The sequence below is a fragment of the Microtus oregoni genome, unplaced genomic scaffold (assembly GCF_018167655.1).
Source record: "Microtus oregoni isolate MIOR12 unplaced genomic scaffold, Mior012 000015F_ref0000493, whole genome shotgun sequence".
NCBI lineage: Eukaryota > Metazoa > Chordata > Mammalia > Rodentia > Cricetidae > Microtus > Microtus oregoni.
This window is the reverse complement of record NW_024543074.1, coordinates 35,714,675-35,738,680: the sequence shown is the minus strand read 5'-3', so window position 1 is coordinate 35,738,680 and position 24,006 is coordinate 35,714,675. Positions and strand designations below refer to the sequence as shown.

The following is a 24,006-nucleotide window of genomic DNA, read 5'->3' as shown; positions in this document are numbered from 1 at the left end:
TTCGAGGCCAGCCTAGTCTACAAGAGCTAGTTCCAGGACAGGAACCAAAAGCTACGGAGAAACCCTGTCTCAAAAATAAAATTAAAAAAAAATTAAATTTATAAAATACATTTTTTAATTAAAAAACTAAGAATGCCTGGAATTTTTGTTGTTTTTTTTTTGTCTGTTTATTTTTGAGACTTACTGTGAAGTCTGAGCTATTTGGAACTTGCTGTTTAGACCATGAGCACGGAGCTTGCCACAGTCCCCCAGCCTCTGACTCCTGGCTACTGGGATGGATTACAGGCATGGGAAACCATGTTGGACTCTGAAAATCCAGTCTATGGGTTGTGCAGTCCTAGGACTGTCTGACCAGATCCTAACAATGTGGATTTCTCCCAGCAAGCCAAGAAACTTGTCTTTATTTCCTTTCCCCAGCTCGTGGATGTGTAGTCTACACGATGAGCACAGGCAGGTCAGAGGACCACGTTCAGGAGCGGGTTCTCTCCTCCTACCCTTGGTTTCTTGGCTCCAGGTCGGGCTGTCAGGCTTCAGAAGTGAGAGATTTCAGCCTCTGCGCCCTAAGTCATGGCATGTCCTGGTGTAACTGCTCTGGTGATTCTTCCCCTGCGGTGTTTCATTGGCTCCTAGTCTGTCTCCTTTACATTCCCATCATGCAGCTGTCCTCAAAAATCCCTGAAACAGCCTGGTGGTGGTGGCGCTCACCTTTAATCCCAGCACTCAGGAGGCAGAGGCAGGCGGATCTCTGTGAGCTCGAGGCCAGCCTGGTCTCCAGAGTGAGTTCCAGGACAGCCAGGGTTACAGAGAAACCCGATCTGGAAAACACACAACAAACACAAACCCCAAACCCCAAAATTCCCTCTAGCTACCAAGCACTGCACACGCTGGAGGAGTTAATCAGCAGCTGCTCTGTTTTAATAAGAGTGATTGTGAGGCAGACGACATCATACAGGAACACGCTAATCATTTTTACATGCTGTGATGAGACTAAATACTTTGCTACTTGTAAAAAGAAAAGATTAATTGAATGAGTTAGTCAACTATTTCAAATATTAGAGTTTCTGGAAAATATCAAGTATTTAATAAACATTACTTTAAAATTTCTGTACAACAGGTTGGCTTTCTTTGTCTTGTTCACAGCTGCTTTGCTTTCAGGTTCCTAACAACTTTATGATAAAACAAACTTCCGATACTACAGCCTCAGCAAGTGACAACCCAAATCTTCATTTTTCACTGTTGGGTTTTTTTGATGTTTATGTATGGTGCGCGCATATGTATAATCTGTGTTGTAGTCCCATGTGTGGTTAAGATGCTACATTTTACGTTACACCTATCTGACCACACTTAAAGAGAGAGCAGAAGTGATTAAGGCTGTTGCCTAGCCTGCATGCTGCCCTGGCTGCTAACCACGGCACACAACAAGAGAAAATCAAAATAAACAAAGCAGCTGACTGACCTTATAAAAAAAACGTGGCTAGACATAGTAGCACATGCTTGTAACCTAGCATGCAGAGGACTGAGGCAGAAGTGCTGAGTCACAGGTCAGCCTGGGCGACATCATGGAACTATCAAAAGGAAAAGAGCAGGCAAGGAGAACACAACAACAAAGAGCCCGTCACGACAAAAATAAAAAAATACATGGATAAGAAATAAACTAAAAGTTCAAGCCCAGAGTGACTCTTGTCGCAGCCTGTCCAGGTCTTCCTGGACTAGCTCTGTGGCCTCTGAGCACCTGGTCCACATCTTCACAGCGCACACGAACTGTGGTCCTCCAGTTTCTGGTTGTAATAGCTCTTTCCGACTTAATCTCTTTTCGGTTTGGATGCAGGTGCCTTATCGGTGCCGTTATTTTAATCTGCTGTTAACTGACAGGCCTCAGAGCAAAAGTCAAAGTTCAAAGGAATGAGGGACCACAGTAATAGCGTTAATGTCAGAAATGTTTATTTTCTAAAAGATCACACAAAAGTTAGTGGGAAGGGAGAAGGTCAACTGTCTTCCATGACATCTGGGCTAAGGGCAGAGCTGCCTAAAGAAATGGTGGCTGGAGCGAACCACAGGGCACTGGGAGTGGAGATAGCGGCCCAGATCTGCACAGCGATGCACACCCACGCACCCCACAGGGCTGCTGCCCTGCTCTCTCTGTCTCGGGAAGGAGGACGCCTGAGCTCACTCTTTGGACATATTCTTGATGGTCTTGTGCTCCTTCATGGCTCTCTCCCAGTCACTGCCATTGAACTCCTCAGTGACCACACTCCGAACAGTGCCCTCATCAAGGCAGTGGGGGGCAATTCCTAGGGGCAAGTGGAACAGAAGAGAGGGGTCCTCAGTGTGGGTAAGACCGGAGAATCTGTCAGACAAGCCTCACCTGTGAGCACCTCTATCCCACTAGAGCTCTCTGTGTGGCATGCTCCTGCTTGCCACCTCAGCTTACGACGCTGTGTGGCCTCATGTACTGAGAAGGTTCTAGCTCGGCCTACACCTTATGGTCCATGTCTGCCACGTGAAGGTCAGATACCCTAAAGGAGGGTCAGCCAATGCCAGGCAGCATTCAAAACCTCGGAGGCCTGGGACATAGCTCAGCGATAGAACACTTGCCGAGTATGTACGTGGCCCTGTGGTCAATCCCCAGTATGAGGGGAGGGGGTGGGGCAGGGCCAGATGTCGAAAGTATTAGGAAGTTCAAGCCTGGCACAATTCTCAGGCCTTTCCTGGGCTTAGATAGATAAAGAACTAAATACTTTCCAGTTTATACAGGACTTTGTAACTATTAAAACCTTTTCCTGAGGGGGCTGGAAAGATGGCTCAGAGGTTAAGAGCATTGCCTGCTCTTCCAAAGGTCCTGAGTTCAATTCCCAGCAACCACATGGTGGCTCACAACCATCTGTAATGGGGTCTGGTGCCCTCTTCTGGCCTGCACAGACAGAATATTGTATACATAATAAATAAATAAATAAATATTTTTTTTTTTTAAAAAAAAAACCTTTTCCTGAGCAGGCATAGTAGAAGATGCCTTAATCTCACCAATCGGGTGGCAGAAGCAAGAGGCATGCCTGCCAGGAGGCTAGCCTGGACTACACAGTATAAGAGAGTCTCAAAACCAAACCTACATGAAACAATCCCACAAATAAACAACAAAAACCCTTTCCTGTTTCAAGGTAACCAGGACTTGGCAGACCAGGAACCAGCGGCAGCTGCTAAAGACACGGAGTAGAGAGACTGGCGTGATGCCCGCTTCTCTCTGCTAGGAGACAGGTATGGTACAGTCACAGGTGCACCCACAGATCCAGCGGCTAGGGCACAGGGGCATGGCAGCCTCATTTACTCTGTCCAAGGATGGTTGTATCCACCCCTCCTCCAGATCAAGCAGGGCCTGAAGAGGGCTCTAGAGGCGCCTCTTTTTCTTTTGAAAAGCATATATTTAGTGTCTACATTCTGTACTCTGTCTGTGGACCAGATATGGGTATATAGCAGCCTGTGGAGAACAGAGGGTATTGGACCCCTGAGATTACAGTTATGAGCCACCTTTTGGTGCTAGAAACTGAACCCAGGTCCTCAGCAAGATCAGTCAGTGATCTTAACCACTGAGCTGACTCTCCAGCTCCTCCACCTTTTGAGATGATGTCTAGCCTAGACTTACCACAAACTAGCTACATAGCTAAAATGACCTTGAACTTTAGACAACTCTGCCTTCACCTCTCATTCACCACCACACCTGGTTCTCTTGCTTCTTTGTTTAGTTTTGTTTTTTGAGACAGGGTTTTTCTATGTAGCCCCATGTAGCCCTGGAACCCATTTTGTAGGTCAGGCTGGCCTCGAACTCACAAGAGATCCTCCTGCCTCTGCCTCCCGAGTGCTGAAATCAAAGGCGTGTACCATTACACCTGGCTCTTTTTTCTTTTTTAAACAAAACAATTAATTTTTTTTTAAAATCTAGTTGAGGACAGGGTGAAGATCATGGATGCCAGGTAAGTACTCACTACCACTGAGCTGCAGACACAGCCCTTAACTCTGTTTTCAGATACCACCAGCAACAGCCATCATTCTGGCCTCTCCCCACCCATTACACCCTCCTTATCCCAATGGCCTCCCCGAACCCACAGGCCCATTTCCTACCCGCCTTTCCTTTAAATTTATTGATTTAATGTGTATAGGTGTTTAGCTTGCATACACCACATGCATACAGTGCCCACAAAGACCAGAGGAATGTACCAGATCCCCAAGACTGGAGTTACAGATGGACTGAGAGTAGGAATTGAACTCTGGTCCTCTGAAGGAGCAGCCAGTACTCTTAACCTCTGAGCCATCTTTCCAGCCCCATCCCACCTATCTTCTCTCTACCTTGTAGGGTCTCCCCACAGCCCTAGGGTACCAGGAATAGGAACCACCTACAGATGATGGACTCTGAGAACTACCGTATGCCCAGACACTTGACCAGCACCCATCAGAGGAACCCTGCTCCTCTGACAGCCATGCCAGGGCCCACCTGTCCAACCAGCACTCAGACCCCAAGCACACCAGGCTCCTCAGAGTCCCAAGCCCACGGATACACCCGTCACTCACCAAAGCCTCCAGGGTTGGAGCGCGGAGTGTAGAAGCTCTGGACACCACATCTCTTACAGAAGGTGTGCTGGGCTTTGTGCGTGTTGAACGTGTAGGTGGTTATGCTCTCAGTGCCCTGGGAGAACAGAAGTAAGTGGGCAAGGAGATCATGTAATGTTATTCATAGTAACCCTTTGGAAAGCATTAGTGGGGTTGCCCTTTTGTGGAGTTCTCTGGGTTGTGGAAATGTTTCCATTTCCTAGAAAAGCCTTAAAGCTTCTTGAAGACAAGGACCCATCTGTACTCCCCAGATACAATTCGCTCTGGAGCCTCAGCCCACAGCTCCTCCTATGCCAACTGTACAGCAAACAACCCAACCTCGAGCTGATGTAACTAAAACAGAATAACCTCTAAGTGTCAGGGATTGCAGATGCCTGCTTCCCAGGGCCACTTGAGGGACTGGCTCTCCATGTCCCCAAAAAACTCCCAGAGATCCGCCTGCCTCTGCCTCCCGAGTGCTGGGATTAAAGTGTGTGCCACCACCGCCCAGCCAGTGTTAGTTTTCTTAATGGACAAGATGAGTGAGCAAATGAGCAAAGTATGTGAACAGACAGTTGAGAGGAAGAAAAGAATATATGGAATGATGCTTACACCGATGACCTACAACAAGGGACTTCTCATTTCCTGCTGAAAAAGATTTTAAAAATCACAAATGTGAGGCCGGAGAGATGGCTCAGCAGTTAGAGCACATATGCTTCTGCAGAGAACCTGAGAGTTCTGTTGCCAGTACCAGCATCAGGTGGCTCAAAACTTCCTCTAGCTCCTGCTGCACGGAGAGCCAGACCTCTGGCCTCCAAAGACACCTGCACTCACATGCACACAGACGCTCACAAATACACACACATGTACATAATTAAAACCGACTGATAGAACCTCTTGTGGCCTTCATGGGCACTGGCGTGTACATGTGCCTACTAACAGTGCAAACATACACAAATACATAAAATATAAACAAATCTTTGTTTTTAAAAGCACTACGGTAGAGGCTACATGGATGGCTCAGCATTTGGGAGCAATGGCTGCCCTTCCAGAGGACCCAGCACCCACACGACAGCAATGGCCGTCTGTGGCTCCAGTTCCAGGGGATCTGACACTCTCACAGACATATATGCAGGCAAAACACCAATGCACATGAAGTGAAAAAAAATAATTTTAAAAAATCATAATGGGCCAGGTGGTGATGGCACATGCTTTTAATCCCAATACTCAGGCATATCTCTGTGAGTTCGAGGCCAACCTGGTCTACAGAATGAGTTCCAGGGCAGGTTCCAAAGCCACACAGTGAAACCCTGTCTCAGAGGGGAAAAAAAAAAAAAAAACCCACAATGGTGGTTAACATATGCAGAAATATACATCCTGCCAATGATGGCGATGCATGCCTGTAATCCTAGCACTTGGGAGATGCAATCCTTGTACCTAGACAGGACGATTAGAAATTCAACATCACCCCAAGTTAGCTCAAGGTCAGTTTGAGCTGCATGAGACCCTGTCTTTAAAAAAACGAAAAAAGAAAAAAAAAGCCTACATAACAATGAGGAGCTGGATGAGAGATGGTTCAATGGTCTTGCTCTTCCAGAGGACTGGAGTTTGGGTTTTAGCACCCATGGGCAGCTCAGAACCACCTGTAAGTCCAGCTCCCAGGCATTTGAGAAATTCTTCTAACCTCCATCGGCACTGGCACACGCACCTACTAATAATGTAGACACACATAAAGACATATAAAATAAAGAATGCTCGCAAACACTAAGCAGCACTAACAGTCCCCGATATAAGACATGGGCTGTAGGCATGGCTCATGGTGGAGCCCCTGTGGGCATGTTAGTGCACCCCAGGCCCTGGATTCCCTCCAGCATGGCAAAGGGGATAACGTCACTAGAATTTATATAGATTTGTATATGTTTTCCATGCATATAAATTGTCCAAAAGGCATCTATGAAACAGTTGTTCTAAAAGGACAGAAACTTGGTGGCTAAAGAGTAGGTAACTGAGTAGGAGCCATGGCTCAGGGGCTAAGAGAGCCTGAGCTTACTGCCTAATCATGACCAGGATTCATATCCCAGCACATATGCTGGATATCTTATGGCCTATAAATCCCGTTCTAAGGGGTCCAGTGCTTTCCTCTCTGGGCTTCTGCATATGTTCAGAGTCATGTAGACACATAAATACAGATACACACATACATTGAAATATAAATTTTACATTTCAAAATATTTTTTAGACGGGCAGTGGTGCACGCCTTTAATCCCAGCACTCAATGCAGAGGCAGAAAGATTTCTTTTTTTTTTTTTTTTTGGTTTTTCGAGACAGGGTTTCTCTGTGGTTTTGGAGCCTGTCCTGGAACTAGCTCTTGTAGGCCAGGCTGGTCTCGAACTCACAGAGATCCGCCTGCCTCTGAGGCAGAAAGATTTCTGTGAGCTCAAGGCCAGCCTGGTCTTCAGAGTGAGTTCCAGGACAGCCAAGGCAACACAGAGAAACCCTGTTCTGATACACAAAACAAAAAAAATTAAGTTTATTTATTTTTTATCTTATGTACATTGGTGTTTTGCCTGCATGAATGTCTGTGTGAGGGTGTCTGACTTATAGACATTTGTGAGCTGCCATGTGGGTTCCTGGGTCCTCAGGAAGAGCAGTCAGTGCTCTTAACTACCGAGCCATATCTCTAGCCCCACACATTAAAAAAATTTAAGTATTTATCTATTGTATTTTATGTATATGAATGTTTTGATTGCATGTATGTGCATGTATGTGCACCCAGTGTGTGCCTGGTCCCATAAAAGTAACAAGAGGGCATCCGACCCCAGGGCCTGGAGTTATGGATGACTGTGAATCAACGTGTGGGTGCTGGCAACTGAACCCAGGTCCTCTGGAAGAGCAACAAGTATCTTAACCTCTGAGCCATCTCTCCAAGCCCCTCAAATTGTTTTATTGTTTTAAGATTTATTAATCATGTTTTTGAGTTTGTTGATACTCTTGGAAGTCAGAGATGTTGGGTCCTGGGACTCAAACTCAGGTCCTCTGCAAAAGTAGTACAGGCTTTTAACTACCGAGTGACTTCCAGCCTCAATCTACAAATGTGTAGACAGTGGTGGGTGAGACTTCTTACGACCCGTATACACTTCCCATTTCTCCTGTACTTCCTCACAGACCTGCGTGCCATCTACCACGAGAATGCCTCAAATTCTGAGTTTCCTAAGGTTTTTGTTTGTTTTAATTGGAGCTAATGAACACACCAGGAACTTCCTGTAAAAATAGCTCTAAGGGCTCTTCTTACCCACAACTTGGTGCATCAGAACTACCAGGGTCAGAGAGACCCCTGACACCCTACTTGACCTCATTTATGACTAGAAGTCACTCTGGGATACTCACTCCTCATCTATGCACCCATCGACTTGATCCCACGCATGGCCTGACATCATCAAAATCTGACACGCGGAACCAGATGTAATGGTGCACACCTTTAATCCCAGCACTTGGAAGCTCTGGGACCGGCAGCCATTTCTGCCTGGGACTGGCTGCTCCCAGGGCCCGCTGCCTGCCACCACATGGCCCTCTGCCACCATTTGGGACCTACAGCATTTCTGCTGCCTACTGCCGCAGGGATCTTGCAGCATTTAAAAAAAAACAACAGCAGGAGCTTAGGAATGTGGCTGAGGCCAGACTGCACGTTAGTGCACTTCTGCCCTGCAGGCCAGTGAAGGATCCCTGTACTCTTTACCAACAGACTCCTATGCCACACCTTCTGTGATGGGGACAGAGGTATAAACAACGGTATAGAGACAGAGACAGAGACAAAGAAAAGGACACAAAGTAGAAGTCTGTCTGTTCTCTCTCTGCCTTATTTATGGATCTACGGCTGTGAGGACATGCAGTGACCAAGGCAGCCTAGGAAAGGAAGATTTGAACTGAGGGCTTGCTTATAGTTTCAGGGGGTGGATCCTTGGGCTTCATGGTGGGGAGCTTGCGGGCAGGCAGGCAGGCAGGCAGGTGCCAGAACAGTAACTGAGCGCTTACATCTGATCAACAAGCAGCAGAGAGCGAGAGACTGGGCCTGTTGTGGACTTTTGAAACCTCAAAACTCACCCTCAGTGACATACATCTTCCAACAAGACCTATTTTGGAAATTTTTATACCAAATTAACACAAGCTAGGTGTTATGGTTCAGTTACAATATGGCTGACAGCTCTGGGTTCCAGGGCCACGCATGTGCGGACAAACCCTCAGGCGTGACCCACAGGCAGCATGGTTGCATCACCTACATAAAATGCAGCTCCAGGAGCTCTTGCGCATGTGCGTGAGCTCACATCCTCCCCACCTATGCGCATGCGGTAGGCTCTCCCACTTCCTCCTCACCAGGCCTGTACACCCCCACCCACCCAATAATCTCCTAAGCGGGTTGTTGAGTGTTCCGTGCGTTCCCTTCTCAGGTAATTTCACTAGGGTCACCGGAGAGGAGGGACCCTCACCTGAGAAATGCCTCTAGAAGAGCAAGTCTGTAGGAAGCCAGGAGGGCGTGTTCTTAATTAGTGATTGATAGGAAAGGGCCAAGTCCATTGTGGGTGGGGCCACCCCTGGGCTGTTTTTTTTTTTTTTTTTTTTTTTTTTTTTTTTTTTTGGTTTTTCGAGACAGGGTTTCTCTGTGGTTTTGGAGCCTGTCCTGGAACTAGCTCTTGTAGACCAGGCTGGTCTCGAACTCACAGAGATCCGCCTGCCTCTGCCTCCCGAGTGCTGGGATTAAAGGCGTGCGCCACCACCGCCCGGCCCCTGGGCTGTTTTATAAGAAAGAAGGCTGAGCAAGCAGTGGAGAGTAAGCCAGTAAGCGGTATTCCTCCATCACCTCCTGCCTCCAGGTTCCTGCCCTGTTTTTCCTGTCCTGACTAACTTCAGTGACATGAAAGTGTAGACCAAACTCTTTCCTACAAGGTGGAGGTGTTTGGTCCTGGTGTTTCAGCACAGCAATAGCAATGCTCAGACAAGGTCACGCCTCCTAAACAGCCTACCGGTTAGGTACTATGCATTCAAATACGTGAGCTGATGAGGGTCGTTCTCATTCAAACCATACTCCAGAGAGTCAAGAATCGGAGGAGGGACTTCTTAGGACCACAAATATACACAGAGGAGGGAAGGAGGAAAGACAGGAAGAATGGAACCTTAGCCTCCAACACTGTAGACTTGGTAGGCTGTTAAGATTGCTTAGCGCCGGGCGGTGGTGGCGCACGCCTTTAATCCCAGCACTCGGGAGGCAGAGGCAGGCGGATCTCTGTGAGTTCGAGACCAGCCTAGTCTACAAGAGCTAGTTCCAGGACAGGCTCCAAAACCACAGAGAAACCCTGTCTCGAAAAACCAAAAAAAAAAAAAAAAAAAAAAAAGATTGCTTAGCAATTACGAGTCCTTACTACAGTTGGGCAGTGGTGGCGCACGCCTTTAATCCCAGCTGAGGTAGGTGGATCTCTGTGAGTTCGAGGCCAGCATGGTCTACAAGAGCTAGTTCCAGGACAGGTTCCAAAGTTACACAGAGGAACCCTGTCTCTAAAAACCAGGGGGGAAAAGTACTTACTGCTCCCGCAGAGGACCTGGGTTCAATTCCCAGCAGTCATATGGTGGCTTACAACGATCATAACCTCAGCTCCAGGGGATTCAACAGGCACACATGTGGTGCACATACATGCTTGCAGACAAAAACATCTATACACATAAAAATAATCTTGTTTTTGAGACAAGGTGTCTCTATATAGGAGCTTGCTATGTAGACCAAAATGGAGATCCTCCTGCCTCAGCCTCCTGAATGTTGGGTTTTAAGATGTGTACCACCACACCCGGCCATAATCTTAAGGAAAAAAATAAAACTCATTGATTTGAAAAGACTAAGCCATACACGGCCATCTACTCAGTCTTTCCTCCCAGGAGCCTTCTGAGAGCCCACTTAGCATTCATTAACCCCCTCCAGGTCAGGAACTGGTTCACACGCAGCACCAGACAGCACTGACACACCTGCAGTCTCCTAGTAAAGGAGAGGAATGTCTGTACCAAATTCTTTACAGCCTCACAAAGTTTGAGACTGCAACAGGAAGGGGAGGAAAGGAAGAAATTAAAACCCTACCCCACCTCACATTATCTAGAAATTGCTAAAAAGGCATTTTAAAAATTTATACTTTGGGGCTGGTCAGATAGCTCAGAGGTTAAGAACACTGGCTGCTCTTCCAGAGGTTCTGAGTTCAATTCCCAGCAGCAACAGGGTGGCTCACAACCATCTATAATGAGATGTGGTGCCCTCTTCTGGTGTTCAGGCAAACATGCAGACAGAACACTGTAATAATAAAATAAATCTTTAAAAAAAAAGAAAAAAAATGGTATTTTCCTTCCCAGAGATTTTTTTTTTCTAACAGAACTTATTCTAACGAAAAATTATCAAAGACTTTTTTTATACACAGGGAAATTCGTCACAATGTTGTTTACAACTCGGGGTAAAATGGGGATTGGAGATAGGACTTAAAAGTTATAAAAGTTAAGAGCACGCGGGCGTTGGGGGTGGGCACACACCTTTAATCCTAGCACTTAGAAGGCAGAGGCAGGCAAATCTCTGTGAGTTTGAGGCCAGCCTCAGTTCCAGGACAGGCTTCAAAGCTACAGAGTGGGGCTGGAGAGATGGCTCAGTGGTTGGGAGTATTGCCTGCTCTTCCAAAGGTCCTGAGTTCAGTTCCCGGCAACCACATGGTGGCTCACAGCCATCTGTAATGAGGTCTGGTGCCCTCTTCTGGCCTGCAGACATACACACAGACAGAATATTGTATACATAATAAATAAATATTTTTTTTAAAAAGCTACAGAGAAACACTGTCTCGAAAAACTAAACAAAGCAAAACAAAACAAAAAAAAAAGTTAAGAGCAACTAGGCTTGGAGGTGAACGTCGTTAATCCCAACACTCGGAGTCAGAGATAGGCAGATCTCTAAGAATTCACACCCAGCTTGATCTACAGAGCAAGTTCCAGGACAGGCTCCAAAACTACACAGAGAAACCCTGTGTTGAAAATAAACAAGTAGATAAGGAGATAGATAGATAGATAGACAGACAGACAGACAGAATTAAAAGCACTGGTTGCTCTTGCAGAGGACTCAGATTTGAGTTCCAGCACCCACATAGTGGCTCACAATCATCTGTAACTCCAGTTCCAGGGGATCTGCCGCCATCTTCTGGTCTCTGCAGGCACTGCATTCACAGATGGCGTATGCAGGCAAAATCCCATACACATAAAATAATACAATTTTTAAACAGACTCAAGCCAGGAGTAAGAGTGATGAGATAGTGGGCCAGGAAACTGGCTTGTGAGAGAACAAGATGGTCTGTACAAGTCTCCAGTGATGAAATTCAACTTAAAACAGCTGGGGCGTAGCTCAGGGGGATAGCACTTGCCTGGCTCAACTCCAACACTGAATAAAAAGGAAAGAAAATAAAAACTGTGGTGGTTTTCCCAACTAGGAAATGATAAAGTAGCTTATAGATAGAACAGGTTTGTTTGTTTGTTTTTGTCTTTTAAGACAGAGTTTCTCTGTGTAGCCCTGGCTGTCCCGGAACTCACTCTGTAAACCAGGCTGGCCACAACCTCCCAGAGATCCATCTGCCTCTGCCTCCTGAATGCTGGGATTAAAAGTGTGTACCACCATCTGTAACAACATTTTTAGATACATTTATCTCTATAAAAAATAAAGTACAAATGGCCAGAAATATAGTTCGGTTAGTGGAGTGTTTGTCTAGTATGCATGAGGGCCTAGGTTCAATCCCCAGCAGCACCGCATAAGCTGGGTATGGAGGATGGGCATGGTAGCTGGGCATGGTGGCACACACCTGTAATCCCAGTGCTCAGGAGGATCAGGAGTTCAAAGCCAGTCTAGGATACATGAGACCCATTCAGAGAGAGGAGAAAGAAGAGGGAGAGAGAGAGAGAGAGAGAGAGAGAGAGAGAGAATAATGTATAAAAGTGTGTTGTCAAAAAAAACTAGTGATTGCCTTTGAAGGATTTTATTTTCTTATATTTTTACAAAAGAAATACAGGTTATTCAGATAATTTTCAGTTTCCAAAATGATTTTAATTAATTTTCTGACTTCCTGAATTTGAAAATGTTTCTACAATAATGTCAGATATGCTTTCCAGAACAAAAGGCAGGCAGGCACAGTGGCACACGCCTGTGATCCCAGCCCTAAGGAGGCAGAAGCAGGAGGAAGCAGGGACCAGTGAGATGGCTCAGCAGGTAAAGGCACTTACCACAGAAGCTGACGACTTGAGTACGATCCCTAGAAACCCTGGAAAGGTGGAAGGAGAGAGCCAGCCCCACAAAGCTGTCCTTTGGCCTCCACATGGGAGCTGTGCCATGTGCCTACCCCACTAATAAATAACTTAAAGGAAGAGCAACTGAGCCGGTTAAAGTACACCAGGGACAGAGCTCAGAGGCAAAGCACTTGCCCAGCGTAGTCAGGGCCCTGAGTTCAATCCCCAGTGCCGACCGAAAAAGACAGGAAACCTGAGTGGAAAATGATCCCAGCACTCAGGAGGCTTAGGTAAGAGGAATGGTAAGTTTGAGGTTAGCCTAGGCTACACAGTAAGACTCCAGCTAGAAAGAAAAGGATCTCAAAGCTCTTAACAGGTCCTTCTAAGCTCTCTGCCCCATGCAATGTACAGCAAGCAGGCTAGAAAGCCGGGGTAGGGGCTCATGGCTCCTTACACGCGGGCTCTACCTGCTCTTGAGTACCAACCTTCAGGAGCTTGAAGCGAGAAGCCGGAACAATGAAGTGTCTGTTCTGCTTCTTCTTGCAGATGCTGCAGCTACAGAGGGAGCAGAGGCCTGACGGTCAGTCGACATGGGCATTGTCCACATGCCCGAGCAGCCCAGCCCAATGCCTGCAGAACCAACCAGCTGACCTCAAACGGGACACCCTTCTCAGCACCATCCAGGGAAGGGAAACTTAGGCAGCTGGAGGGCCACCTGGAGCCTCTGCTCTTCGTGTCAGGGAAGCCTGCTGGTGACAGAGCCAGCAGGGGAGACCACACAGCATTCAACAATCCTGGACCTCATTTCTGCTGCCCTCCCCTCCCGGCCCTGAAGAGAAACAGCAGACTTAAAAGACACTCAGAAAATGAATTCAGACATTGTTATACTTTCATGCCTCTTTGGACAGGCACACCAGAGCCAAGGAGAAACCCTTAGGCTTCCCTCTATCTTCACATAAGAAAACCAAGAAATACCAAACTGGAAATTGAGTAAAAATCTGTTCTTTTCGACTCACCATTTTTGTCTGTTTTTGTTTCTCTACCCTGGGGACAGTGAACTCAGGGCATCTACATGCTAAGCAGGTATTAAAGTGTACTTTTCTACTCCGAACGTGCACCTCAAGCCCTTCAATTCACCTTTTTTCTTTTTAAGTTTAACTTTGGGGCTAGGGATGGTTCAGTTAAGAGCACTGACTGTACTTTCAGAAAACCCCGGTTCGATTCCCAGTTCCACGGTGGCTCACAGTTCCAGGGTATCAAACACCCTCTTCCAACCTCTGGGGCATGTGATAAACAGATATACATGTGGGCAAAACACACACATGCATAAAATAGATAAGTTTTTAAAAATTTTAACTTTATTTTATTCTTTGAGACAGAAGGGTCATGTTAAATTTTATCTTTCTTTTGAGACAGGGTCTTATGTCTCACCAGGCTGGCTTCCAACTCGCTGTAGAGTTGAAGATGGCTTTGAGCTGTTCTTTGCTTGCTTATTACTTGTTTCTGTGAGAGAAGAATCTCAAGGACACAAGCTGGCCACAACCACTCCGCAGCCGAGGACAACCTTTAACTTCTGATCCTTGTCTCTACCTCCCCCAGGATGACAGGCATGTGACATCGTGTCCAGTTTTTGCAGAGGTGGGGATCAAATCCGGGGTTTTGGACATGCTAGGCAAACAATCTACCAAATGAGCTCCACCCCCAGCCCTAACTCGCCTTTTAAAACACTCTGTCTTAGCATAGGAGTCTCCAAGAAATGATGCCATAATGCTTCTTTCCAAATCTGGGTTCTATTAGTGAGCCAGTTCTCTACTTGAGGAAATCCATAGTATTTATTATTCATACAAAATTCAGGTACCATTAGAGGTAAAAGGACTGGACCCTCTTGAGAAGTTAAGTATATGCCAACAGCTGGTCCAGAAGGCAGAACCTGCTGTTCTCACGCTATTATTATGCCAGGGAAGGTGCTACAGAGCAGGCTTGCCACTGATCCGGGCGGCAGAGAGGGCCAGCACACGGAAACCTTCTAGGACCTTCTGGGTGCACACCCTCTCCACCCAATCACCTCCATCTAGCTTCAGCAGTAGACGCCTAAGAAGATTATGCTCAAGATGGGGTTCCCAGCATCGCAGCAGGGAATTATAGCCAGCCTGATCCACCTCCTGCTAATCACTCTTAAATCAGGGGTACCAATCAAGGCATGAAGCCCATTAGTCACGGCCCTGAAAGCCCTGCTTTGCCACCTGAACTGTACTGGGGAGCTCTGTAGTACATGTACACACAGGCACAGGCTCCACACATAAAACATAGGTGTTGAATAGATAAATTTAAGTAAAAACTATAGCGCCAGGTGATAGTGACCCACACCTTTAATCCCAGCACTCAGGAGGCAAAGGCAGGCAGATCTCTGAGTTTGAGGCCAGCCTGGTCTACACAATGAGTTCCAGGACAGCTAGCTAGGGCTACACTGAGAGACCCTGTCTCCAAAAAAATAAGTAAATAAATAAACAAACCAGCTAAATAAATAAATAATTGGGCTGGCAAGGTAGCCTGGCAGGTAAAGGTACCTACCACCAGCCTGATGACTGGACAACCCTAGGACCAAGGAGAGAACTGACACCCACAGCTGCCCTCTGATCTACACACATACTACACACATATAATAACTTGTTCTGAATTATCACTGAAAATTCCAAGTCATACACACAAGGGGAAAGAACAGAACAATGAGCCTTTATGTCCCCAGGACCTGATGTGACAGTTATCAGCTCATGGCCCATAGTTTCATCTACACTCCCCACTCCCCCGGCTGGTCTGAAACACAAGCCTTTTGGCTCCTCAAGTCTTCTAAGCCCATCTGGGAAGATAAAATACTCACTTGCAGTCGAAGATGTGTAAGTCCGCCGAAGCCCAAACTTCAAAACGAACGGCCCCACAGTGGCAGCCTCCTGTGTGCTTCACCAGGCCCTGGTACTCACTAAATGAAATAGAAACTAGAGCATAAGAATTTCTCACAGGCAAGCAGGGGCCTTAGGGCATGGATCCTTCATGCTGTCTTTTTGTTCTTAAAGAAAGCCAGGCTGGGACAAAAGGCTTTTTTATAGGACAATCAGGTACATTTCATGGACGAGGTGCAGTATTTTCAGTGTGAACTGCCTTGACTTTTATAAGACTGCAAAATAAACCGTTCCCAGAACTCAGTAAGTATGAAGATAGAGAAGAAGCTTAGCAAACAGCTTTATTAAAGGAAAATATGTATATACGCTGCGCACCAAGAAGAGACCTTACCAACTTTAAGCAGCCACCAAGCGGAGTGGCCAAGTAATATTTCATTTTGATTGTAATAAAGATATGGAAGTGCCTATGAGAAAGCACAACAGGTTGCCCAGTCGGGTCTGCTGATTGAGAACCGCTTCCTGGGCGGATAACAAAAGCTTTTTAAAAACAAACAAACAAACAAACAAAAAACTCCATCCACTTTTCTCTAGGACTTCTCAAGTACATGACGTTTTACACAACTCCGATACCCAGTTGGAGCCAGCCCCATAACCGAACATTAAGACTCAACTAACATCATGACGCCCCTTCTCCAAAAGACTGGATATTCCTGCCAGTAATAAATGGGAGAATCTTTCACCGTGGCTTCTAAACAATAACCCCAGAAGAAACAGCTCACTACAGCTTTATTTTGCCACCTGATTAGTGGCAAGACTAAATGCTCTTCCGGGTTTTTCTAACAAATTAGCATCTCAATTTCTTCTTCCATAGACAATGTTTATACTTAGTAACACAATGAGAGCCCCTGCGATCATCCTACTAAGACAGATCCCATGTTTGCTATATATTCTTCCAAACTTTCTTCTATGTGGTATTTAAACAAAATCGTTAGTGTAGATAACATACAATTTCTTGGCACAAAAAAAGTTAGCTTAGAGGACATAAAAGTAAATGTAAGCAGGCATACAGTATGCTAATCTGGAGAGTGAAACTCATTTTTTTCATGTCAATATTTTTAGTATCTTTTCCTAGATCCTCATCAGTTTGTTTTAGGGGAAAATAATAACTCAAATTTTTGCTTTGTGCATCGGAGGATGGGGGTTTTGTTTGTTTCATTTTGAGACGGAGTATCAAGCAGATTAGGCTAGCCTCAAATTAACTACGGAGACAAGGATGACCTTGAAAGTCCAGCTCTTCCTGCCCCCACCTTCTAAGCACTGGGTTTACAGGTATGGACCACAGACTCCTGGCTTGTTTCTGCTTTTCCCTCCCCTCCCCTCCCCTCCCTCCCTCCCTCTCTCCCTCCTTCCCTCCCTCCCTCCCTCCCTCCCTCCCTCCTTCCTTTCCTCCTCTCTCTCTCTTCTGAGAAAGGATGTTTCTGTAGCCCAGGTTGGCCTTGAAATCGCGGTACTCCTCTGCCTCAGCCTCCTAAAGACTAGAATTACAGGCTTGTGCCACTGTGCCCCACGGATCTTTACAGAGGGTCACTCAGTCTTCCCAGAAGCTAGGACACAACAGGTACTCCACAAATGGCACTTTTAATTTTTAATTAGCTTTAGTTTTAAATTAATAGTTTAAAGTATTCAATTTATAGTCCAAGAGGATAAGACTAAAAAGCAAGACACAAAGAAAGCTGAGTAAATCGTCTGTTTCAGAGAGGAGGCACCAAAACCAAGAGAACTTCTGGACCAAAGAAAAAAAAGAACATCTTGCTGTTTATGGAAATCAGTTCAGATTTTTTTTAAAGCAATTGTTAATATTAGTTTTCTTCGTCTTTCATTGTTCTTTTTCAATTCACCTGCGAGTGAGAGCCTGTATGGCTAGGGTATGCAGTATTTCTCTGTAGCACCTTTGTTAACGGAAGGAGGGGTTCACATCCCGTTTGGGAAAAAGGAGGCAGTTCTGGCTAGAGGAGTTACCAGCTCTTTTCCCACAAAAGGACCTCTGAGGTGCTCCGTAAGCCATCTAAGGCTGGAAGCACTTCAGAAGCACAGATGGAGCTGAAGAAAGTAAAGCCTGCCACCCCAGACCCTGGGTGAGAGCACAAAGTCTGAGCTTCCCCTTCCCTCCCGCACGCGTTGGTCCAGGACCGTCGCTTTGCGCGCGCTTCCCTCCCGGGAACTGCCTTGAACAACGGGCCTTGCTCCCCAAGGCCGCTCAAGTCTCCCTTTGGACCTTTCCTCCCGCCCGCCCTCCGAAAGCACGTGCAAATACGGGTAAAACGGTTTTGGTGGCGGGGAACCCTTGGGATGTTTTCTCCCGATGAGCGCCCCCCCCCCCCCCCGCGTCTGCAGCCGGACACCGTCCTGAGCAGCAAGCCGGAGTAGCGGGCGCCTGGCCCCGGCTCCGCACCCAGCCTCGGGTCTGGCCGCCGGTGCGCACCTCGCAGGTGCTGGCCCGCCGCCCCCGCCGTACTCACAAGGTGTCCAGCAGCAGCTTGGCGGCGCCCTCGAAGCTGAGCCGTTGCCGCTTCTGGAACGTCTCCCAGCGCTCCCGCTGCTCCCCCAGGTCGAGCGCAGACACCGAGGCGGCGGGGGTGTCCGCCGGCGGCGGCTCCTCGGCGGCCGCCTCCTGGGCCCGCGGCGGCGGCTTGGGCCGCGGCTTTGCCGACGGCTGCGGACCGGCCGCCCCGCCCCCGCCCCCGGCCCTAGTTTTGCTCTCGGAGCGCCGGGCGCGGCTCTCGCCGCCCGCTAGGCCCCCGGAGGCACCCAAGCGCCGCCGCTCCCGCGGCTCGGTGGCCACGGCGCTCCGCGTCCGCCGCATGTCTCCCTCAACCGGGCGCACAGGCCTCTCAGCTCTGCGCGTCCCCGCCGGCTGATGCACGTCCCCGCCTCTGACAACCTGAAGGCCCCGGGGGTGGAGCGCTGCGCTCCGGGACACGCGAGCTCGGGAACCGGTTGCTGCGGCCTGCCCGCAACGGGAGAGCCTGGGCCGTAAGGTCTTAGTGCTGAGGAGGGTCTAACGGGACCGCGCCTCCACCTGCGCTTGCAGGTAGCCGCGCCCGCTGGATCTGCGAAGCTGCTTCCGTCTCCACTGTTGCCAGGACTTCCAACCCTACTTTCCTGACTTGGGGAGGCGTAGGTTAGGCCTCAGTTCATTGCCACATCAGAGCTGATAAGCCTGGCGACTTCGCCTCCAAGGTGGTGACACTACCAACGTTGCAGAAGCCATCATGTACCTAATATGTGCTAACGTATGTAAGTGGTCTGGCACTTGCTGTTTGAAGTATAAATGACAGCTGGAATCCGTTTGATAATGGAGTTTTGGTTTTGATTTTTGTTTTTGCAGAACAGGGAGTAGGTCCTACAGTATTGTGCAAGCACTTTACACTGAGCCACATTCCCAGGCCCGGGTTTCGTTTTCAATTTTTAAATAAATGAATGGATCCAGGATTGTATTCTTTTCCTACGCTTTTGTAGAATACGATGCTGAAGTTTAAAGAAAAAAAAAATCACAAGAACCCCTCCTCCAGGGCATCCCAGATAGTCTCCAAAGCCTTAGTCACTCTCAGGCTTTCAAAGAAACATTTTCTCTTACTCATTTTCTTGCATTTTTCCTTTTCATCTTTCTTCTTAGTTGTTTTTATTCATTCGTACGTTTATTGGAATATAGAATCCATTTATTTTCAGTCTTTGTAACAACGAAAATGTTGATTATAGAGTTTTCCTAAGTATAGTTTTATCAATTTATAAATCTTCATAAGTTTTAACACAGAGTTCTCGCCTCTTAAAACTTCCTAGATACACAATTTGTTTTGCTGTTTCCTTTGATTTGTAGTTGGCATAAAGTGCCCAAAGCTTAAATGTACAGATTTACATCCACCAATTCAGATGTGGCACATCCTAGCACACTAGAATATCTCCAAAAAGAAAACAAAAGTGACCCCTATTTTGACTTTTATCACCGTAAATTACTTTTACATGTTTTGTATATTTATTTAGAAACAAGGTCTAAGTGTGTAGCCCTGGTTGGCCTGGAACTTACTATACAGCTCAGGCTGGTCTTGAACTCACGGAGATCTGCCTGCCTCTGCCACCTGATACATACTACATTTTAAAGTATTTCTTCAGGGAGGAAAGCCAGCGCACATGGAGAACAGAGGACAGCTTGTGCCATCTGATCCCCCTCCCACCAAACAGGCTGTCTGGTATCAGTCACCTTTCAGATGCCCTGATTTCTGGAGTCAGGGTTTCACTCTATAGCCTAGTCTAGCTAAGGCTGGCCTCACACCTGTAGCAATCCCCCGGGCTCAACCTCCTAAGTACTGGAATTATATGTGTGATCCACCACAGTATTTCAAAAATAGCATCTACACCGTTAAGTATAACACTGTTCAACGTTTGGAGATCATTCTGCATGTATATATTGATGTCAATATTTATGATCTGTGCTGATTAGTTTTTGCCAATGTGACTCCAGCAAGGGTCATCTGGAAAACAACTGAAAAACAGAAATGCCTCCATCCAATTAATGGGTAGGCAAGCATGTGGGTCATTTTCTTGATTTGTGGCTGATGAGGGAGTGGGCAGTGCTAACCCTGGGCAAGTGGTCCTGGATTCTGGATCATATAAGAAAGCAAATCAGGGCAGGAATTCAAGACAGGAACCTGGAATTAGGAAGTGAAGCAGAGACTATGGATGAATGAGTTTCTTGGGTTTCTAGACCCATCTATCAAGGGCTACACAGTCCACAATGGGCTGGGCCCTCTCACATCTATCACGAATCATGGATATGCCCCACAAATTTATTGTCTTAGTTAACTTTTTATTGTTGTGATAAGACACTATGACCAAGGCAATTTATAATAGAGTTTATCGGGGCGTACTGTTGCAGAGGGTTGGAGTCCATGACTAGCATGGCAGAGAGCATGGCAGCAACAGGCGGGGATGGCACTGGAGCAGAGCTGAGAACTCACATCTGGTTCAGAAGCAGCAGGCAGAGAGATAGACTGGGCTGGGCTGGACTTTGAAACTTCCACGGCCAGCCCTCGTGGCACACATCCTCTCACAAGGCTACATCTCATCCTTTCTAAACGGTTTCACCAACTGGGGACCGAGTGTTTAAACCTGTGTCTATGGGGCCACTCTCATTCAGACCACCACACTGATTCAGACCAGCAATCTGATGGGGGCATCTTCTCCACTGAGGTTCCCTCTTCCTAGATGAGCGGAGTTTGTGTTGACACAAAAGCTAACCGGAACAGTTTGATATACACTCTCCACGTCCCTGCCAGACATGCATGTGAAGGATGCAGTCCCCAGTGGCAGCTTGTCTTTCCACTTCCTCAGTGCCATCTTTTCATGAGTGGAAATTCTTTATTTTGACGAAGTTCAGCTTGTGAATTCTTTTATTTCTTAGTTTCCATAGAACTCTGCCTACCTTGAAGGTCATGAACATTTTCTTGTAATATTTCAGTTTAGTTCTTGTACTTACGTCTATTTTCTATCTTAAATTTTTATTTTTCATGATTTATTATTTTTATTTGTGTATGAGTGCTTTGGTTACACTTACATACACTGCTAACATGCCAGTGCCCACAGAAGTGAAAAGGGGGTGTCAGATCCCCTAGAATTGGAACTAATTATACTATGGATGGTGATGATCCATCACATGAGTGCTGGGAACTGAACCCAGATCCTCTACAAGAGCAACAAGCGCCATCTCTTCAGCTCCCTCAAATTAATTTCTACATATGGTATATGTAGAAGTCAAGTTCTTTTCGATTCCACAAAGATTGTTTTTTTTTTTTTTTTGTTTTTTGAGACAGGGTTTCTCTGTGGCTTTAGAGCCTGTCCTGGAACTAACTCTATAGACCAGGGTGGTCTCGAACTCACAGAGATCCGCCTGCCTCTGCCTCCCGAGTGCTGGGATTAAAGGCGTGCGCCACCATCGCCCGGCCACAAAGATTGTTTAATTGCCATTGGCTTATTGAAAAGATCATATACACACTGAACTGCATTCTCTGTCAAATGTCAACTGATCTGTCGTGGAATATTATTTCAACTACGTAAAGGTGTGTTATATTTGTCTATGCTGTGTTTGTTTAATGGTGTAATGATGCGTGTTTAATTATGTAAAGATATGTCGCAACTGGGGGGCTGGAGAGATGGCTCAGCAGTTAAGAGAACTGGCTGTTCTCCTAGACGACCCGAGTTCAATTCCCAGCACCCACATGGCAGTTCACAACTGTCTGCAATTCCAAGATCTGACACCCTCACACAGACATACATGTACGCCAATGCACATAAAAGTAAAAATAAATAAGTTATTTTTAAAAAAAGATAAGTCGCAACTGTTTCACCTTGCCTGCCTAAGGCACCTGACTGGTCTAATAACAAGCTGAACAGCGAGTAGCTAGGCAGTAGAGGGATAGGAAGAGCTGGCCAGCAGAGAAAATAAGTAAGGGGAGGGATAGCTAGAATATCTATGGGGGGAGGTAGGGAGGGAAGAGGGAAAAGGGAAGAGAGAGAGAGCCAGCCAGGCAACCTCCAGTCAGCTAGACATGGAGTAGGACATACAGACCTACTCAAAACTCAAAACCCTGAGTCAAAACGTAGATAAAGAGAAACAGGTTAAATTAAGTTATAAGAGTTAGTGGGACAAGCATAAGCTAAGACCGAGCATTCATAACTAATAATTAGTCTCTTTGTCATGATTTGGGAGCTGGTTGGTGGCCCAAGAGAGAGCCTGCCACGCTGAGCCATTACCTGGAGTCTATCTTAGCCTTCCCTTCTATTCCACTGCTGTAGTTTACCCATCCTCACTCACACTAATACCACTCTCTTTAAGTCCTTAGTTGTAAAGTCGGGTAAAGTTCCTCCAAATTCAAATCCCCAGCACCATGTAAAAAGGTGTGTGGCTGTAACACACCTGTAGCCCAGTGCTGGGGGGTGGGACAGAGACAGGAGGATTGCTGGAGCTTTCTGTGTTGGCTAGGTGCAGGTTCAGTGACAAACTATCTCAGCGGAACAGCAGACTTTTCTCTGTGGCTTCTGCATAGACACACGGGTGCTCACATGCATGTACTCACACACAGAGAGAAATTGTGTTTTCTTCTTCCTTTCCCATTGAACCATGCCCAGCTCCCCTAAGGATGCTATTTGACTCATTCCTGAACCTTTACAGGAAGAATTTCTTATCTGTAGTTTACCACATTGTTAGAACTGCGCCTGGCTAAGGCTGAGTCTGTTTCTGAATGATTGAACTACCCACTTAGATATATACTTACAAGGTCAGTTGCTCACAGGGCCATGCTCACCCCTTCTCTATCACAAGTATCAGTTGATTAGGCAATGTCCTCAGCTAGTGTCATGGCTGATAAATGTTCTGAGCACTTGGTTCTAAAATTGTCTTTCTTTTGCCCCAAAATGGGATGAAATTTTTGTCTGGGGATATAGTCTCTGATTTTTTTTTGTCATACTTTCCTCTTCAAAACATGCACATATTATTCTATTTTCTGGTTTTAAGGGCAGCACGTGAGAATTCCCACACTATTTTTTACCTGCTTTCTTTCATAAAACTAGTTTCCTCCCTCAGTGTGAAATCTGTAGACGTGTCCTTTTACTCATGGAGGGCAAGAATTTTTCTAGGATTTTTTAACAAATTGTGTCAGTAAAATAGATACCTGCTAAAACTTGATAAAGAAAACAGAAAACAAAATCTGCATTTGTGCCAGGCAGTGGTAGCTCACATTTCTAATTCCAGCACTAGGAAGGCAGAGGCAGGCAGATCTCTGTATTCGAGGCCAGCCTGGTCTACAGAGTGAGTTCCAGGACAGCCAGGGCTACACAGAGAAACCCTGTCTCAAAACAAAACAAAACCCAAAAAGAAATAAAAAAGAAATAAGAAAATATCACCAGAGAAACAAAATAAAGTTGCTGAATGTGATGGCACAGACCTGGGATCCCAAGGCTGTAGGGAGGCCAAGGCAGAAGATCACAAGTTTAAGGCCAGCCTAGGGGACAGAGGAAGACACTGAAATCCTGTCTCAAAAAGTAAAAAATGGGCCAGCCAGATGACTCAGGAAGAAAAAGTGCTTGTCACACAAATTCAAGCCCAAGAACTCATAGTGGAAGGAGAGAACCAGCTCCTGAAAACCATCTTAGACCTCCACACGTGATCTATGGCATTTGTGTGCCCACATTCACA

General features: G+C 46.5%; 1 protein-coding gene across 1 annotated transcript; it reads right to left on the bottom strand.

Annotated features, from left to right (window-relative positions):
* Window positions 1-1,919: 1,919 nt before the first annotated feature.
* Window positions 1,920-18,906, bottom strand: Cenpv (centromere protein V). The gene is made up of 5 exons (XM_041664813.1): window positions 18,278-18,906; window positions 15,740-15,838; window positions 13,347-13,416; window positions 4,561-4,675; window positions 1,920-2,291 (listed from the first exon to the last, which is right to left on the bottom strand). The coding sequence occupies exons 1-5, from the start codon at window positions 18,619-18,621 to the stop codon at window positions 2,167-2,169; spliced, it is 753 nt and encodes a 250-aa protein (XP_041520747.1). The 5' UTR covers window positions 18,622-18,906; the 3' UTR covers window positions 1,920-2,166.
* Window positions 18,907-24,006: the final 5,100 nt, after the last annotated feature.

Excerpts from the sequence above, each read along its gene's own strand:
- Cenpv (XM_041664813.1), bottom strand. The coding sequence starts at position 18,621 with ATGCGGCGGACGCGGAGCGCCGTGGCCACCGAGCCGCGGGAGCGGCGG. Across the intron at positions 15,839-18,277 it reads AAGCTGCTGCTGGACACCTT|TGAGTACCAGGGCCTGGTGA; the intron begins GTGAGTACGGCG and ends TATTTCATTTAG. Across the intron at positions 13,417-15,739 it reads TTACACATCTTCGACTGCAA|CTGCAGCATCTGCAAGAAGA; the intron begins GTGAGTATTTTA and ends CTCCCTCTGTAG.